The 19,405-nt window shown below is 46.5% G+C and overlaps 1 protein-coding gene across 2 annotated transcripts in view; it reads left to right on the plus strand.

The window, feature by feature from the left end:
* THAP4 (THAP domain containing 4) overlaps positions 1 to 7,407 on the plus strand; it is a 452,859-nt gene extending 445,452 nt beyond the window's left edge. For both annotated transcript variants that reach the window (XM_086944008.1, XM_086944007.1), the window contains one exon: positions 7,115 to 7,407. In XM_086944008.1, the coding sequence (XP_086800134.1) occupies positions 7,115 to 7,234 (120 nt within the window). In that variant the 3' untranslated portion in view covers positions 7,235 to 7,407. The remainder of the gene's footprint in view (positions 1 to 7,114) is intronic.
* The last annotated feature ends 11,998 nt before the right edge of the window (positions 7,408 to 19,405 follow it).

Consider the following 19,405-nt stretch of genomic DNA (forward strand, 5'->3'; position numbering starts at 1 on the left):
AGCGTCACCTAAGGAAGTGGGCATCTCTGCGCGGCTACGACTAGTGCAATTGAAAATACTACACAGGGTATACTACACAAGGACAATGCTACATCGTATTAACAGGATACAACACCCTTACTGCCTTCATGGGTGCGGGGAGGAAGGCACGTTTTTTCACACCATATGGGATTGCCCCCGGATTCAGGAATATTGGAGGCAAATACTGCGAACAATCTCACAAACACTAGAAATATCGCTATTGCCAGAACCGAAAAGATGCCTTCTAAACGTGTGGGAACCTACAGATATTTCTAGGCATGGGCAACTCTGGGTTACAGTGGGATTGATGGTAGCAAAACGAGATATCGCACAACGATGGGGAGCGGCAGAAGTGCCAACCAAGTCATTATGGTGTTTGAATATGGATAAAGTAATGATAACGGAAAGGGCGGTATATTCTAACCGTGCCTGCCCGGGGAAGTGGAATAAAATCTGGACCAAATGGAATGTATACAGAGGGGAGATTTGTGATCCCTTGCCAGAGGACGATCAGGATTAATCGGATGAGGGAGAGGAAGAGGGCTAGTATTATGGGCGTCTTGTGGGGGGGGAGCCAGGGACTGTGAGAGTGGCTTCTTGCTACATGATCATGCAGGATAGAAAGGAGAGGGAATACATGGAACACCAATTGAGAGGGGTGTCTACCCTAGCACAAACATGGCCGTCGGGGGCTGTTGGCGAGAATGGGAGGGGGGCTGTAATGGGACATCTCGGTGAGGTAACTACAAAAGATCTGTAGTCTTGTACATACGACCACATTGTTATTCCTAACAGTTGCTTTGGTTTGTTGTTGTTCATGGAAAAAATGGAAAATCAAAAACCAATAATGTCTGAGACACGTATGCATGTGCTGCACCTCTTCATCATAGCAGCTAAATTACTGATTATAATATTGGATACTCTACTAGAGACTTTATAGTGCTGCAATGTGATTAACAAATTGTTATAGCGGCCAGCCCACTGGGTTGTAGGCGTTCCGCTGTGTAACTTAATGGTGCAATAAAGGTTTTTGGGAAAAAAAAAAATCCATTCTCTGACCTGGTTAATTCGGTGACATTCTCCATACCCCAAAGCTCTGCCCCATAGAGGGCCGAGGGTAGAGCTTTCCCATCATAAATTGCTAGTGCAGGTGCAACCGGTCTACTAACCGAAAGATACTGTTCTCTGGCAATTGCGCCAGACACCCGCTTATGATTTAAAAGCATTTTGTCTATGTGCAAGGACCACTTCATATTTTTTGAAACTCTGATCCCCAGGTAGTCAAAAGACTCAACCATCTCTAGTGGGATTCGTTTAGGCTGATGTTGTTCCTAAAGCTTTTTGAGGGGTTAATAGTCAGCTTAGTTTTGCTACTGTTGATGGTTAGCCCCTGTTCTTTACAAAATGAGTCAAAATTCTTCAGTAATTTCTGTAGGCCACCTGGGGACTTGGAGATTAGGAGAGTGTCATCGGCAAAGAGGAGGATAGGTGTCTTCTCTCCTGCCAACACTGGAGCATCAGTTGGCTCCTTGTTGAGGTGGGCCACCACCCCATTAATAAATATTGAAAATAGGGTAGGGGCCAGCACACAACCTTGGCGTACCCCCCTCCCTACCGCGATTCTCTCTGTCAGCTCCCCTTGGGCCCCAAACCTGATTCTAGCATAGTTATCAATGTGCATCCTTCGTATAAAATCTAGAATGTAAGATGGCATACCCAGATGTCCAAGTACCTGCCAGAGCTTGCCCCGGGGGACCAGGTCGAAAGCAGTCTTCAGATCTATAAAAGCCTGGTACAAACTCCCTTTGCCCAAAAGGACTGACTTCCAATAGATCATGAAGAATCTGAGGACCTGGTCCATTGTTCCCACCTTTTGCCGAAACCCTGCTTGGAAGTGTGATAAGAATCTTTTATGCATATTGTATGCCCAGTATTTGTATATTTTCTAGGTATATTGTGCTTCTCATTACAATTAATATAATTGTATTTATTTTATTGTCATTGGCCGAAATAAAGTAAAGAAAGACTAGCAACTCTCACTATCTGAATTCTTTGTAAGCTATAAAGAGGTGCTTGTATGTGGTTTGGAGGGAGGAGCTGCAGCACGGAGGGATCCTGGACAAAACAGCTTCAGGAGCACGAACAACTTTTGAGATGCAAACAGACTGGAATGTGTATATGATGGTCATCCTGGAGAATTGTCATAGGAGTATGCCCTAGGTGTCTGTTTCTTCCATTAAGCTTGTTTCAAAGTGCTGACAAATTTTAAGATCAGTCGAGGGAGGCACAGAAGTTTTTATTTGCCCCGGCTCAAACAGTATTAAATTAGTAGAACCAAGACTGCAACATACTTCCAATTACAATAAAGACTATCCATGTACCAGTGTATTGTATTTTGTAATGAAACGGGTATATCAGACATCCAATCTCAGCTTTCCCACTTCACCTAAATATACTGCAAATTAACTCTGTGCTCAAAAGCTGGGAAGGGCCGACAACACCGTGCCATTTCCCAAGGAAGGACAGCCCTTAACCTTGCTATCAGAATCACTGTCACCCCAGTTTTGGTCTAGTGGATTAGTTGTAAATGTGAATGCAGGAGAAACTGCTTTTAATATTGGCCTCCCATTTGGCCTTGCTGTGTGCTCTTGTGCAATCACTTTATCAAACCTATTCATCTGCATCCTTTTTGGTGAGACTGGGAGTATTTATATACATTTTAAAAAGATCCCACTAAGCATGTGGCTACAAATATATACTTGATATTACCTGGGGGAGGGGAAAAGTGCCAGACACCTGGTATATTCACACGTTCCACTGGACCAGGTCCTTAAGAAATACTTGGTTACTGGGCAGGTTGCTTGGTAGATATTAGTCGTTACCATTGATGATTCGGCACTTAAGACTATTTCATTCCATTTGGATACCAGATTTGTTCATTTTGTAAATCTGTCTCTCGAAATTTGCAATACGAACAGTCAAGGCTTACTCCAGGAGGTGGTAAAGGGATTAGAAATCAAATATAGTAGGACTAGTAATCACACCCAATAAATTCAGTCTTCAGCAGAGCTTTGTTTTATGATGGCCTGCTTTAGAATTGAACTTCAAAATGTGCTATGCAACTCATAGCGCGCCTGCTCCCCAAAAACATACATTAATATCTCTGCATGAATTCTGTCTCTTCACACATATTGTCTATACACACCCATGCACACACACACACACCCAAATCCCCCCAGTGAGGCGATGATGGAAAGTTGACCATCCTACCTGGGACTCCTAGAGCTAGATACAGTGCTGATTCATATCTACAAACACAGGGAAAAGGACCTATCTCCCCAGTCCTTGCAGCCCTAGACCATGGCTCCGAGGCACTCTTCTGAGGGCCTTGCAGCACTGGCACCATGGCTGTGATGCCACACATGGGGATGAGACCACACTCCACTGGAGCTCACAGTGCTAGATCATGATGAGTGGGGAGGACACGGGGTAGTTGGGCCCCCTTCCGGGGGCCCGCACTGCTATACCATAGATGTGAGGCTCAGGGGTAAGTAACTCCTCTCCCGGGGCTCGCAACTCTGGATCATGGTGATGAGGTACTGGAATGGGTACATATTCCCTTGGACTTGCAGCGCTTGACCATCTTGTGAGGCCTAGAGGAGGTGGCCTTCTCTTCTGAGCTCAAATGACTCACAGTGCTGTCAACAACTATGTACCTTGAGTCCACCTCAGTGGCATAGCCAGCAGTAGTGCAGCAGGTGCAGTTGCCCCAGGCCCCTGGCCCACAGAATATTAGGTTCTGAATATATATCTGAATTATGGATGTATTTTACTGTGCAGCCAGTGGAAGGGGGTGATGGGATGCTTTTACATTGCACCAGGGCTTAATGCACCATTGCTGTGCTACTTGCATTTCTTCCATTGTCATCTTATCCCATGGTTGGGTGCTCAGGGAATGCGGCTTCCGCCCAGGGTGTTTGCAGCATTGAACCATGGCTGCAAGGCCTATTGGATTGAGCCTCACTCAGAAGTTTATCTATCAATATTGCAGCAAGGTGCAGAGGCACCGCAGCTCATGGATGGTAGGAACCCAGTGCAACCAAATTATGGTTGTGCTTTTTTGTCCAGCATATTTTGCCTACAACAGGCGCCATTACTGTGCCACAGGTTCCCTCTTTCAAGCACCTTGTTGCCATGATCTAGAGCTGTGACGCCCAGGGGAGGAGGTCCTTATGTACAGCAAATGCAGTGGCATCATGGCCTTGTGTTGTTACGGGCTCAATGAACCCAAATTATAGATGTAGTTTTCTGTCTAGTTTGTGATGGGGAAGGAAGGAACAATTTACCTTGCTTGCACCAGGGACCATTGCTTACTTGATAAACCATTGGTTCCATTCCCTTCGGCCTATAAGCTATGGTCCTCCACTGCGAGGCCTAACGGAGGGGGCAACTCCCCTGTACCTTGCAACAGAATTTGTATGTAATTTTATCGTATGTTTTTTCTTGGAGCTTTTTACTCATGAGACATTATTTTGTGTTTAGAAAAAAACTACTATGGGTGCTTTTAAATCACATCTCTGATCCCTTACTGGTTACTTTGTACCCCAAAACACATCCTAGAACCCTAAAACATCCCTCACCACCATAAGCTCCACCGATCCCTTACCACTAAAACTTATTACTAACCCTAAACTCCATCTACACTTAAATACTAAACACCCCTTCACCACCCTTCCTTCCCTGGGCCCTAAAAACCATAACCACATTGATACACCTCATATCTGAACTTTAAAAAAAAAACCCTCATCACTTCTAAAATCCCTTTACCACCTCCATACTATGCCAATCAGTGACCCCTGTAAACCATCTCTTAACCCCTAAATACACCCATCCCTGAGTTCTAAAACCGTTGAGTTTTGAGAGAAGGGAAAAGTAGTTCATAAATATTGCTTGACAGAAACCAGTCTTTTCACAGCTTAGAGTAGTGGCATCAAGATCAGTGTGAAAGGGTAAACTCGCTGCTAGGCCTTTCCTCTCTGTGCTAAGCCTTTATTTGGTTATTTGGGGTAGTTCTCGCTTAGGCCCCTGTAACTTTTTGACCATAAGGTATCCAAGCCAAATTTGCGTCCTTTTCTTCCAACATCATGGGGATTCTAAAGGTATCCATGGTTTGTGGATTCCCCTGGAGGGGACCCAGAAATTAGCCAAAATACAGCTGCATTTTGGTTTTTGGGGGAAAAGTGTAGCAAATGAAGGTGTCTGGGTTTTTTACTGCAAATGGTATCGAAAGGGTTTGTGGGGCTGAAATCACCGCTTTCCCAGCTTTGAGGGAATGACAGACATTTGTCAGAAAACCAATTTTTTATTTTTTTTTACAGTTTTGGCATTTTTCTAGGACAATGCCTATTTTTGCTATTTTTTTGTGCTTTCAACCTCCTTCCAGTTACTGGTAGAAATGGGTATGAATGTAATAATGGATCCTAGAAAGCTATACATTTGAGTAAAGTAGACAAAATTCTGAATTCAGCAAGGGAATTTGTGTAGATTATTCAAGGTTTCTTAATTGAAACGAACAGTTGAGAATAGGAAAAATTGAAAATTAGTTGGAAAAAAACAGCCTTTTGTGTTAACTTTTTCACCTGTAACTTCTTCTAATTATGACAGGTCTTTGAAAGCAATATACCTTTAAATCCGCGGGCCCTTACTGGTTGTGGGGATATATAGGACTTGTAGGTTCACCAAGAACCCAACGAACCCAGAACCAAAAACTGAGCAGAAACTTGCAATGGTTTTTTATTATGTACCAGGTATATACCAATTATTCTGGGAAAATGTATACATGGAAAAATGAGTATGAAAGACATCTATGTATTTCTGCAAAGTGAACAGAATATAGAGTTTAGAAACAGATATTTGCGCATTTCCGAAATTGGGAATACTCAGACTAGCATGAGAATTATTGGTCATTTTTCAAAATGACTTATTTTTTACATATTGCCTTTCACCTGGAAAGCAGAAATGCATTGAAGGTCAATAGGTAATAACAGTTGCTTTACATATCTCAATTACGCTAAGTCTCCCGATAAAAATGGTACCTCACTTGTGTAAAAACAAAAAAACAATTTCTGCGGTGGAAAGTTCTGGAATCTGCATGGATCCACAAATTTCCACCCACCCCACGTTCCCCAAAGTCTTCAGAGAAAAATGGTACCTCACTTGTGTTGGTAGGCCTAGTGCCCGAGACAGGAAACGGCGCAGAACGCAACGTGGACACACCTCAATGTGTCAGTGAAAAATATGCAACACAACAGTTGATGCTGTTGCACCCAGGATATTGTGCTGGATAACTAAACACTTATATGGTCACAAAGGCGAGACCTATTGGCTATGCCAATGCTTGTTTTCCGTCTAAACCTTTATGCTTGAGTCATGGCGGGAAATGTGTGGTGCCATGGAAATTAGGAGATACTAAAGTATGATTTTTGTTATGCTAGTAGGAAGTTTGGCTCTAGTTTTTTCACTTTACACACATTTATTTCATGGACAGCCGGGTAAAAGTAATTTGCTCTCCAAGGATCTGGAGGTATCTATTATATAAGAAAATATTAACACCATATTATCTGCTCTTCATTATAGCGATAGGTCCAATTATCGAAAGGAATGGGAATTTCATCTGTTAAAGTGATAGTCTGCTCATTTTTACACGAGCGGTACAAATCTTTTGAGCACTGTGGCATGTTTTGAAAGCTGTGTGCATGTGATTTATTATGCACATATTAAGCTTTTTTAAAGTATTAGAAATTGGACAATTGCACAAGTTATAATTGTGTTGCAATAAATGGATTTGCACAGTATAATATTTGTTTTAGGAGTGTTGTGGGTCTCTTTGACCCCAAATAACCTGTACTTTGCCTCCCTTGATTTAAACAGTTTGCATTGTGAAAGATTTTGCTGATGGCTGTGTACGGATGTTTTAACATATGCAACTTAAATGTTTCTGTTTGAGAAGCCGCCTGTTACTTTTGACTCCAAGTTCGACTTTTAGGTTGTTTCAAAATTTGGCTCATTGTGTGTCCTCTCTTCTCCTTTGCAGATCACCCGCAAATTCTGTCTGAATGCCGAGGGGAAGCTAGAGCAGACTGTCTCAATGGCGACGAGCACACAGCCACTTACGCAGCACCTCCACATTACATACAGAAAAGCTGATTCTTGAAGCTTTGATCTGGACACTACGCGCTTTTCTTTCAAAGATGGACAATGCTCATCTCTAGACACCACTACTGGGTCAAGGTTGCACTGCTGCGACGTAACCCAAAAGGGGAAACATACTTTTAATGTAAAGTTACCAAACAAACCATGAGAATAAAGAGGTTTTATTTTTCTGGATTCAGTGTCAGATGTATCCTATGTTCTTTACTAAGGCACCTTGCCACCTATCAGATGAAATGTCTTCCTTCTGAACTTACAATACTTAATACACCTGAATGCGAGTCTCTCGGGTAGGTGATGAAAAAACTCATCCAGGTCAACCTGAAGCACCCCCCACAATGGTTCTATGTAACTGAAGCACAGCTTTGATGTTGTTCCTCACTACCTATGCTTTCCCATTTCATGAATGAGGAACATACACTCCTCCTCTAAAGCACATTACTATTGCTATTCCCCGACAGCTTAGCTTTTCCATGAATCCTATTACAGCTCCTACAACATCCTCTTCTTTTTCACAAATGGACAGTCTGTGCCGGGGGTCTCCAACCTCTTCTGTAGTAAAAGCTACTTCTGTTCAGTGAATGTCAATGTGAGCTGCTAAAGGCCAAGGAACGGTATCCCATTGCTTACTATGTGTTTCTCTGTTTCTCCCTCCCACCACCTGCTAGAGCATGGCCCATTTACTTGCATCCTTCCACTGCTCTCACTTTTGGAGTTTTTGAAGATGCTTTTTTTCCCTTTGTTGAAGCATTCCATAAGAGTGCATGTGTTTGCAGGCCTTCTCCCACGTGTGCTTTTCTCCCCTTCCCTCTCTCTTTCTCTTACCCTTGTGCTTTTGTCAGCCTCTGTGTTGTACATCCCCCTTCCCGCTGTCCGTGTTGTTTTCTGCCCTCCCCCAAAGTGTTGTTGCTTGCGTCTACTCCATGTCCATGTTTTTGCTTTACCCTTCCTGCCCACTCTGTTGTTGTTGCTTGCCCTACCACTGTTCATCTTGTTGCTTGCCCTTCCTGCCCTCCTACAGCTGTCTATCTTGTTTCTTGCCCTCTCGCACTGTTGGTCTTATTGTTTGGGGCAAGCATCTGTTGTTTGTGTTGCCCCCGCCCCCATCTCCACCTGCCATAACAAATAACGGCACTATGACTTGGCCAGCACTGGCCTCATCACAGCACTTTAAAAAAAAGACACTTTTATCCCCCATATTCCAACATTTCATTTGCTTGCCCCCTGCCACCCGCCATAGCAACAAAAAGTTCCTCGATACAGACATCGCAGGCAGCGTTATAGACCCTCCTGCCTTCCGACATGCCTTCCCCCCACCCTCCACTTATGCTTGGGTTTCACCTGGGTCAGATGTTTTGCAAAAAGAGTTACAATTCTGGCATAGTGACTGTAAATGAGAATGAATCACTGGGTTATCTTGAAAAAATGTGTCACAATTGCATCTCTCGAGGATTGAAAGTCATGAACCGTGTTTTGAGAATTTATCATTTATTAAAGAAAATAAGCAATGGGCCAAGAGAAGCTTGGCCAAAGCACAGGCCTTAGGGTATCATTGCTGGCAATCCTACCAAAAGACCTGCCATCCTATTGTATGTTACATATAAAAGTGTTAGAAGCATTTATTGTTCGTGCACACCAGTCGCACAATTTCTACGCCACTTTCAGTTCCTGAAATGTGCACGTTTTAGTACTTCATTAGATTTGAAATCTTTTCAATTACTGATAAATATGATAAAACGTTTTACATGCCCCTTAGATCATGTGTGATGCTAACTTGTGGGGGAGGTGCACACTTACAAATGTTGTGCCCTGCAACCACTGTTGATGCCCTCGCTTAAGTGTGGATTGAAAACAATCAAGTGCTGACATATTAGTCACACTTAGACTTCGTCTGACACAATTTCAAATGTCAAGAAACGTGGTCTGGTAGATTCCGTTCTAATCTTGCAAACTGTAGACTTACTTTTGTTTTACTCACAGGTCTGCACTTGACCAATAAGTCATGTGATTCTAGACAAATTCCATTACTTCCAAATTCATTCAAATGTAAATTTATTTGCATACCGCATTAAATTATGTGAAAAGGATTTGGCAGGCTCCTGTGCAGTCAATCAATCAATCATAACATTTGTATAGCGCACTAATCACCCGGCAGGGTCTCAAGGCGCTTGGGGGAAGGGGTCCGCTATTGCTCGAACAGCCAGGTCTTGAGTTGTCTCCTGAAGGCGAGATGGTCCTGGGTCAGCCGAAGGTGGATGGGGAGGGAGTTCCATGTCTTGGCCGCCAGGTAGGAGAAGGATCTCCCTCCGGTGGTGGCTCTTCGGATGCGTGGTACGGCGGCGAGGGCGAGGCTTGTAGAGCGTAGCTGGCGGGTGGGCGTGTAGAAGGTCAGGCGGTCGTTGAGGTACTTGGGGCCCAGGTCGTGGAGAGACTTTTGTGCGTGGGTAAGGAGCCTGAACGTGATCCTCTTGCTGACGGGAAGCCAGTGCAGGTCCCTCAGGTCGCCGGAGATGTGGCTGCGTCGGGGGATGTCCAGGATGAGTCGGGCGGAGGCGTTCTGGATGCGTTGGAGTCTTTTCTGTAGCTTGGCTGTGGTTCCGGCATAGAGGGTGTTTCCGTAGTCCAGTCGGCTGGTGACGAGTGCCTGGGTGACCGTCTTCCTGGTTTCGGTCGGGATCCATCAGAAGATCTTGCGGAGCATGTGTAGGGTGTTGAAGCATGATGAGGAGACGGCCTTGACTTGTCTGGTCATCGAGAGGGAGGAGTCCAGGATGAAGCCCAGGTTGCGTGCATGGTCTGTTGGCTTGGGAGTGGTGCCCAGGGCGGGGGGCCACCAGGAGTCGTCCCAGGCGGAGGGCGATGGTCCCAGGATGAGGACTTCCGTCTTGTCTGAGTTAAGTTTCAGGCGGCTGTTCTTCATCCACTCGGCGGCGTCATTCATCCCTTCGTGTAGGCTAGTTCTGGTGGTGGCGGGGTCTCTGGTGAGGGAGAGGATCAGTTGGGTGTCGTCGGCGTAGGAGATGATGTTGAGGCTGTGTTGGCGTGCGATGGCTGCAAGAGGTCTCATGTAGACGTTGAAGAGGGTGGGGCTGAGTGATGATCCTTGCGGTACGCCGCAGATGACTTCGGTGGCTTCGGATCGAAACGGGGGGAGGCGGACTCTGTGTTCTTCCGGCGAGGAACGAGATGACCCACTCCAGTGCCTTCTCTTGGATACCGATGTTGCTGAGGCGTTGAACTAGGGTGAGGTGGCAGACAGTGTTGAACGCTGCGGAGAGGTCTAGGAGGATGAGGGCCGCTGTTTTCCCGTTGTCGAGCAGGGTTCTGATGTCGTTGGTGGCTGCGATGAGGGCGGTCTCGGTGCTGTGGTTGGCTCGGAAGCTGGACTGCGAGGGGTCGAGGGATCCGTTCGTCTCGAGGAAGGCGGCAAGCTGTCTGTTGACGGTCTTCTCGATGACTTTGGCAGGATAAGGGAGGAGCGAGATGGGACGGAAATTCTTGAGGTCGGTGGGGTGCACTGTAGGTTTCTTCAGTAGGGCGCTGAGCTCGGCATGCTTCCAGCTCTCCGGGAAGGTGGCGGTGTTGATGATGTTCCGGAGTTGGGGTGCGATGGTGGAGTCGGCCTTGTTGAAGACGTGGTGGGGGCAGGGGTCAGTTGGAGATCCGGATTGGATGGTGTTCATCGTGCAGGCTGTGTCTGCGGTGGTCACCGTGGTCCAGGTGCGGTGGGGGGCGTAGGTTCGACGGTTGGGTGTGTGGATGGTGCACCGAAGCTGTTGTGGATGTCTGCGATCTTGCGGTGGAAGAACGAGGCGACAGAGTCGCAGAGATCTTGTGAAGGAGTGATGTCGTGTTTGCCGGTGCTGGGGTTGGAGAACTCCTTGGCGATGCTGAAGAGTTCCTTGCTGTCGTGGGCGTTGTTGTCCAGTCGTTCCTTCAGTGATTTCTTCTTGGTGGTGCGGATAAGCTGGTGGTGCTTGCGGGTGGTGTGTTTGAGGGCGGTCATGTTGTCTGTGGTCTGGTCGAGGAGCCAGGCTTTCTCGAGGGTGCGGCAGTTCTTCTTGGAGTCCTTGAGTTCGTCGGTGAACCAGGAGGCTTTCTTGCTTCTGGGTCTGCTGGGAGGGTTCTTCAGTGGCGCGAGGTCGTCGGCGCAGGCGGTCAGCCATTGTGTGAAGTTGCGGTCTGCTTCGTTGGGGTCCGTTGTGCTGGCGGGTGGGTTCTGGCTGAGGGAGGTGGTGAGCTGCTCGGCGGGGATCTTGCTCCAGCTCCTGTGAGGAACCTGTTGCGGGTGGTAGTGTGTCGTGGTTCTTCTGAAGCTGAAGTGGACGCAGCTGTGGTCGTTCCAGTGGAGTCCGGTGGAGTGGCTGAAGGTGATGTGCTTGCTGGATGAGAAGACGGGATCAAGCGTGTGGCCGGCGTAGTGGGTGGGAGTGTTGACCAGTTGCTTGAGTCCGAGGTTGTCCAGCAGGGCGACGGTGTTGCGGTCCTTGTTGTTCTCCAGGTGGAAGTTTAGGTCCCCTAGGAGGATGTAGTCAGCGGAGGGGAGGGCGTGTGGGCTGATGAAGTCTGCGATGTCTCCGCTGAATTGTGGCGTGGTCCCGGGGGTCCATAGACGAGGGTGCCTCTGAGGGTCGTCTTTGGGTCGGTGTGTATCTGGAAGTGGAGGTGCTCGGCGGCGGAGAAGGTGTCATTGGAGTCGGTCGTGATGCGGATGGTGTTCTTGTATACGATGGCGATTCCTCCTCCAGTCTGGTTGACGCGGTCCCTCCGGGTGATTTTGCATCCGTCTGGGATGGCGATGGCGATGTCAGGTGCAGAGGAGGCGTTCATCCTGGTGTTCGAGGCATATGGGCTGCAGATGGTACATTATGAATAGATCGCCATCTGGTGTTGGGCTCGGATGATTGCACTTTGTTTTTCTCTTGGAGAGTCTTTGTCTCTTGGTGACTCCTCCCTTGGTTGGTAGTGCGCATGGGCATCGGCTCCATCCTTGTATTGTTTTTATCCGCCATCGGGTTCGGATGAGGATCGAGACGCTCCAGATCAACTTCGGAAGAAAGTGATTTATCGGCGCGTATTCCCTTTCCAATTCGACGGTATTGTTATCGAACGCGTTCATTTCCATTCCGGCGCGTAGCAAATAAAAATCGAAGAGAAAAACTTGGATCTACGTCGAAGAACAGGAGGCCTTTCTCGACGCAGTCAAGCCCGGAGTCCATGGAAAGGACTCCATTCAAAAAATGTCCAAAGTGTGGTGCTAAGTTCCCACACAAGGACCTACACGAGGTGTGCAACCTCTGTCTATCGCCTGAACACGAATCCAGGGACTGCGAAGCCTGCGCAGCATTCTCCTCCAAGCTAACGATTAGAAATCGTCGAGCTCGAAGACACGAGGTTTCAAGAATGCAGGCGGAAGCGATCCCGGAGTTGTTCGGAGACGACCAAATCGAGGAAGAAGAAGAAGAACAGTCGGGGTCGGAAGGGGACCAGTCGGAGACCGAGGAACTCATCGATCAACAAACCGTGAGTGACGACGTCCCCTTACCGAAAAACCGACCCCGTTCGGTAACGACCCCGCCCTCGGGCCCGGTCAAACCGCTGAAAAAAGTTTCCGACACCCCGCCCTCGGGCCCGGCAACGAAACCGAAACTGAAACCGAAACACTCGGACTCCCACCATGTCGGATCCGAGAAAAGGGCGACATCGACTTCGACACCGAGGCTACATGCAAAGGGAAGCTCGGTATCGAGACATTCCATGTCGAAACACAAATATGACTTATCGCCCAAGAGACACTCGATACCAAGAAAGTCGGAATCGAGCAAACATTCGGTGCCGAAAACAACAAGATCTGACGATCAAAAACAAAAGCACCTCTCGGAACCAGGACCTTCGGTACCGATTCAGGAGCAACAGACAGATCCCAAACAAAAGATCTTGTTTATTGATCCACAGACTGGGAAAGTGGTCACAAAGAAGAGAAAGAGTGAACAGTCAGAAGATAAACCTCTTCCTCCAAAAAAGAGAACAATGGGGAAGAATATAACTCCTCCTGCTTCTCCTCGTCCTAGAGTCACACCCTCTTCTCCTATTCCTCACAATAGGCCAAATATTCCTACACCTTCCACACCAAGACCAGCTACACCTCAGTCAGATGTAGACAGTGATCTAGGGGAGGGAGAACCTCAGGGGGATGACGAAACTATCCCAGATGAGGAGGACCCATGGGAAAACTATGATGTAGGGTCAGATGAGGACAATGACCCAGAACTATATCCCTCAAAGCCTTCACCACCTGATGATAACACAGGGTTTGTGCAGCTCATTAATAGGGCAGCAAAATATCACAAGCTAGATATGCACACAGAACCTCAAATAGAAGATTTCTTGTTAGAGACGCTACCTAATGCACAGAGAACATCAGGTACTCTTCCTATGTTAAAGGGTCTTCTTAGTCACACAGAGGAAATATTCGAAAACCCAGTGAGGGCCAGGGTGCTAAACCCGAGAATTGATAAAAAATACAAAGCGGCTCCAAAGGACCCAATTTTTATTAGAGGACATGTACCCCTAGACTCGCTGGTGGTCTCAAACGCTCGTAAAAGAGCAAACTCACTATCTACAGGAGAGGCACCTCCACCAGATAAAGAGTCGAAGTTAATAGATGCATCAGGCAAAAGAGTAGCATCACAGGCAACGAATAGCTGGCGTATAGCAAATACACAAGCACTACTCGCACGCTACGACAGGGCACATTATGATGAGTTAGAAAAGCTTCTCATACATCTCCCAAAGGAACACCAGAAGAAGGCAGATCAATTAATACAGGAAGGTAAAATAATAACCAATACTTCCATTAAGTGTGCATTAGACGCAGCAGACACTGCAGCAAGGTCTATTAATACCAGTGTCATGCTAAGAAGGCACGCATGGCTTAGAATCTCTGGATTCAAACAAGAAGTACAAACAGCCCTATTGAACAAACCATTTGATCAAAAAACATTGTTTGGTTCAAGCACAGACGAGGCATTAGAAAAAATGAAGAAAGATACGGAAACGGCTAAGTCAATGGGAGCATTGCAACAGCCAACACACAGAGGTTCCTTTCGTAGATCCACCTATAGAGGGGGCTCAAAGAACACAGGAACGAATCAGCAATCCACATCTTTCACACCAACATCACCCAGAGGTAATTCAAGAGGCAGTTACAGAGGTAACAACAATAAGGGTAGAGGCCGCGGAAATAATAACAACCGCAACGCCTCAACACCAAAACAATGACTTCATAGAACTCCCCCCAGACCACATAACACCGGTCGGGGGACGTCTATCACAGTTCCTACCTGTCTGGGAAAACATCACGTCAGACAAGTGGGTGAGACAAATAATCCAACATGGTTATTGCCTAGAACTCACAGCTACCCCACCAAACATCCCCCCCAAACAGCGTCCAATGAGTCAAGATCATCTGACATTGTTAAGAGAAGAAGTTCTAGCACTTCTACAAAAGCATGCAATAGAGAAGGTCCCAAAAGATCAACAAGGAACAGGAGTATACTCTCTTTACTTCCTAATCCCAAAAAGGACGGGTCCTTAAGACCAATATTAGACCTCAGACCTCTCAATGCGTACATAAATTCAGAGCATTTCCACATGGTCACGCTCCAACAAGTACTCCCTTTACTGAAGAAAGGGGACTTTCTTTCTACACTGGATCTAAAAGACGCTTACTTTCATATCCCAATTCACAAAGCCCACAGGAAATACCTAAGGTTTGTGTTAGAAGGACAGCACTATCAGTTCAAAGTCCTTCCGTTCGGTGTCACAACAGCACCAAGAGTTTTCACAAAATGTCTAGCTGTGGTGGCAGCACACCTAAGAAGACAACAAATACATGTCTTCCCATACTTGGACGATTGGCTAATAAAGGCCAAGTCAAAAGAAGAATTTCTTCACAACACACAGAAGACAATTCAATTGCTGCACCACCTAGGGTTCACGGTGAACTACAAAAAATCACACCTGCAACCAAACCAGATTCAGCAATACCTGGGGGCTACAGTAGACACAGAAAAGGCAATAGCATACCCCAACCCAATCAGAGTACAGACAATGGTAGGGTTAATACAAAAATTTCAACCACAACACTCACTACCAGCACGAGTGTTTATGCAACTATTAGGCATGATGTCCTCCTGCATACTGCTAATACCACATGCCAGACTACAAATGCGCCCACTACAAGAGTGTCTAGCGACACAGTGGAATCAGGCTCAAGGTCAGATTACAGATCTGGTGTTGGTACACGACCGGACGTATCGCTCTCTGAAGTGGTGGAACACAGAAAACATTTCCAAGGGACGGTCGTTCCTAGAGCCAATTCCACAAGTGGTAATAACAGCGGACGCATCGCTCTCCGGATAGGGAGCGCATATGGACAGATACACAGTACAGGGGAAGTGGAGTGTGCAGCAAAAGAAACTGCACATCAACTACCTAGAACTATTAGCAATATTTCTAGCACTAAAAGCTTTCCAAATGCAAATAGCGGGAAAAGCAGTCCTGATCAGAACAGACAACATGACTGCAATGTATTATATTCAAAAGCAGGGGGGGACACACTCTCTCCAACTGTCCAGACTAGCACAGGACATATGGAGATGGGCCATTCCTCAAAAGATCTACCTGTTAGCGGAACACCTACCAGGAGTTCAAAATCAAATAGCAGACATCCTAAGCAGACAGTCAGAACAAGTACACGAATGGGAGCTGCACGACCAAATACTACAGCCATTCTTCCAAAGATGGGGGCAACCAGAGATAGATCTGTTTGCCAATCATCAGAACGCAAAATGCAAAGAATTCGCATCCAGGTACCCACACCAAAGGTCCCAGGGCAATGCACTGTGGATTAATTGGTCCAACAAATTTGCTTACGCGTTCCCTCCTCTACCACTAATTCCATTACTGGTTCGGAAACTACAGCAACACTCAATGACAATGATACTAGTGGCACCTACATGGGCAAGACAGCCGTGGTTCACCACGCTGCTACAACTCTCACAAGTACCACATCAAAAGCTAAGGTTATTACCCATGCATCTTACACAGAACCATGGAGAAATAATGCACCCAGATCCCAAACAACTGAACCTGGCGATCTGGCTCCTGAGGTCATAGAGTTTGGGTATTTAGATTTACCACCAGAATGCATGGAAATCATTAAGCAAGCAAGACGTCCTACCACCAGAGCATGCTATGCAGCAAAATGGAAGAGGTTTGCTATACACTGTAACAGTAAGCACATCAACCCTCTGGACGCATCCACTAAACAAATCATTTGCTATTTATTACACTTACAACAATGTAATCTAGCATATACCTCTATCAGAGTTCATCTCGCAGCTATAGCGGCGTACCTACAAAACAGGCAACATCTGTCACTGTTTAAAGTACCAGCAATTAAAGCTTTCATGGAAGGACTCAAAAGAGTCATTCCACCAAGAAGACCACCTTCCCCAGTCTGGAATCTCAACATAGTGCTTACCAGGCTAATGGGACCACCCTTTGAACCTATGCATAGGTGTGAAATACAATTCCTCACATGGAAGGTGGCCTTCCTCATAGCTATTACGTCACTTAGAAGAGTAAGCGAACTGCAGGCTTTTACGATTCAGGAACCATTTATGCAGCTACACCAAAATAAAGTGGTTCTTAGAACAAACCCAAAATTCTTACCGAAGGTTATTTCAGCATTCCACATCAATCAGTCAGTGGAATTACCGGTTTTCTTTCCAAAACCACAAACACTAGCTGAAAGAGCCCTACATACACTGGACGTTAGAAGGGCCATATTGTACTATATAGAGAGAACACAAACTTTCAGAAAGACAAAACAGCTATTTGTTGCGTTTTCTCCTGCACATAAAGGCAATCCCATCTCCAAAGCGGGCATTGCCAGATGGATTGTAAAATGCATTCAAATATGCTACTTAAAGGCAAAGAGAACATTAACTGTTCCTCCTAGAGCTCACTCTACACGTAAACTAGGAGCATCTATGGCATTTCTGGGAAACATTCCACTAGATGACATATGCAAAGCAGCTACCTGGGTTACACCGCACACCTTCACAAAGCATTATTGTGTAGATGTGCACACAACACAACAAGCTAGAGTGGGTCAAGCAGTATTAAAGACATTGTTTCAGACAGTTGCAACAGACACAGGCGACCACCGCTAGGGAGAGAACTGCTGTATAGTCTATTCATAATGTACCATCTGCAGCCCATATGCCTCGAACGGAATATGCTACTTACCAGTATGCATCTGTTCTTGGCATAGAGGGCTGCAGAGTGGTACATGCCCTCCCAGCCTCCCCGGGAACCTGTGTCTGTTCCAACATTATCTTATTTAGATACACTTACATGGGCATTCTTATCTGTATTCTACTATACTACTCCATCTAACCCTACTATGGCAAAACAATCTAAGGATGGAGCCGATGCCCATGCGCACTACCAACCAAGGGAGGAGTCACCAAGAGACAAAGACTCTCCAAGAGAAAAACAAAGTGCAATCATCCGAGCCCAACACCAGATGGCGATCTATTCATAATGTACCACTCTGCAGCCCTCTATGCCAAGAACAGATGCATACTGGTAAGTAGCATATTCCTTCTGTGAGGAAGGCGACGTCTGGTGAAGTTGTGTCGAGCAGGTTCCAAAGTTCGATGGCGTGTCTGTGGATGGAGCGGGTGTTGAGCAGGATGCACTTGAGGTGGCTGTTGTTGGTGCTCGGCTTGGTGGCTGCGGTGCAGGTCCGGAGGCAGGTGAACTTGCAGGCGTGACAGGTGAAGGGTCCGTGGGTGCGTCTCGGGGTGGATCGGTGGCAGGCTCTGGTTCGATCAGGTTTGAGTGCGATGAGGGTGGCGGCGGCGTAGGTCCGTCGTGTGGGCAGGCATCGTCGGGGGCCAGGGATCCTGGCGCTGGGCATGGTCCAGGCGCGGACGGGTGCAGATGGGCTTGCCTTTGGCGCGCCTTAGGTGCACATTCGGCGTGCTCGCTGCGCGTCCGCGCTGTCTCCATTTAAGGCGAAGTGGGAGGGAGGAGCAGCTGGGAGGCGGGAGCAGGGAGGGCACAGAAGAAAAGGGGGCGGGCCGCGATCTCACGGCGGCGGGGAGCGGGGGATACACCAGGGGGGGGGGGACAGCTAACCTAGGCACAGAGGTACAATTTGGACAAAATACAACAGGGTAACAAGAAACAACAGCAAGGCAATGAACAGGAAACAAATAACAGAAAAAAACGGCACATCGGCGCAGCGAGCAGCAGCGGGGGGGCACACACACGACTGGAGGGCCGTGCGGCGCGGGGGTGTCCTGAGGACATGTCACCCAACAGTACTGTTCTAATTGCAAGTTCTAATTTCAAGTATCCATTCTCCATTGGACAGCTCCTCTCATTACGCACTGTTAATTGTATAACCTGTTCCCTAGTTTAAAATGTTACTGTTGCAACTAACGCTGTGTCATGTAGAGTGCCCACATAGGCTGGTAGGACACCTCATTTGGCTGAGGTTCTGCCCAAAGTCCTACATAAATAGTGTTGAATTCCAGCAGAGCCTACTTGCCTGTCATCTTCTCAGCAATTGCCTTGAATGCCTCTAAATGGTGTTGATACAAAAACAATGGCTCCTGTGGACAATTACTCAAAAAATATGGTAATATTAATGCACGATGGCAATGTGGGTGATTAGGAAAAAGACGAAAGGCAAGCAAGTGGCATATGCACTAGAAGAATATATTTAAATACCAGCAAAGATAAATACTGATCTTACACATATAGACAATTTACACATTTTATATACACTTATACAAATTGAAAACAGTGAATTTGTGTCCCAAGTGAATAATTATTAACAAAAAACAAAAAAACATATTTTCAAAAATTCATAATGAAAAAAGAGTGACATAGGGTTTCTAATGTGAATTCGTTTTTTGCAAAAGAAAGAGGCGACCTATTAGTTAATTTCAAAATTAATATTCAAGTTGCCCAATAATGACAACTTAAAAAAACGGTCTGCTTCTTTGCGAGTTGTCGACGACGTTTCGACCTTATATGGATAAATGGTCTCTTCAGGACTGACTGTATATGGGGCACCTGCTCAATGCTGGTA

Source organism: Lissotriton vulgaris, chromosome 11 (assembly GCF_964263255.1).
Source record: "Lissotriton vulgaris chromosome 11, aLisVul1.2, whole genome shotgun sequence".
Taxonomy (NCBI): Eukaryota; Metazoa; Chordata; class Amphibia; order Caudata; family Salamandridae; genus Lissotriton; species Lissotriton vulgaris.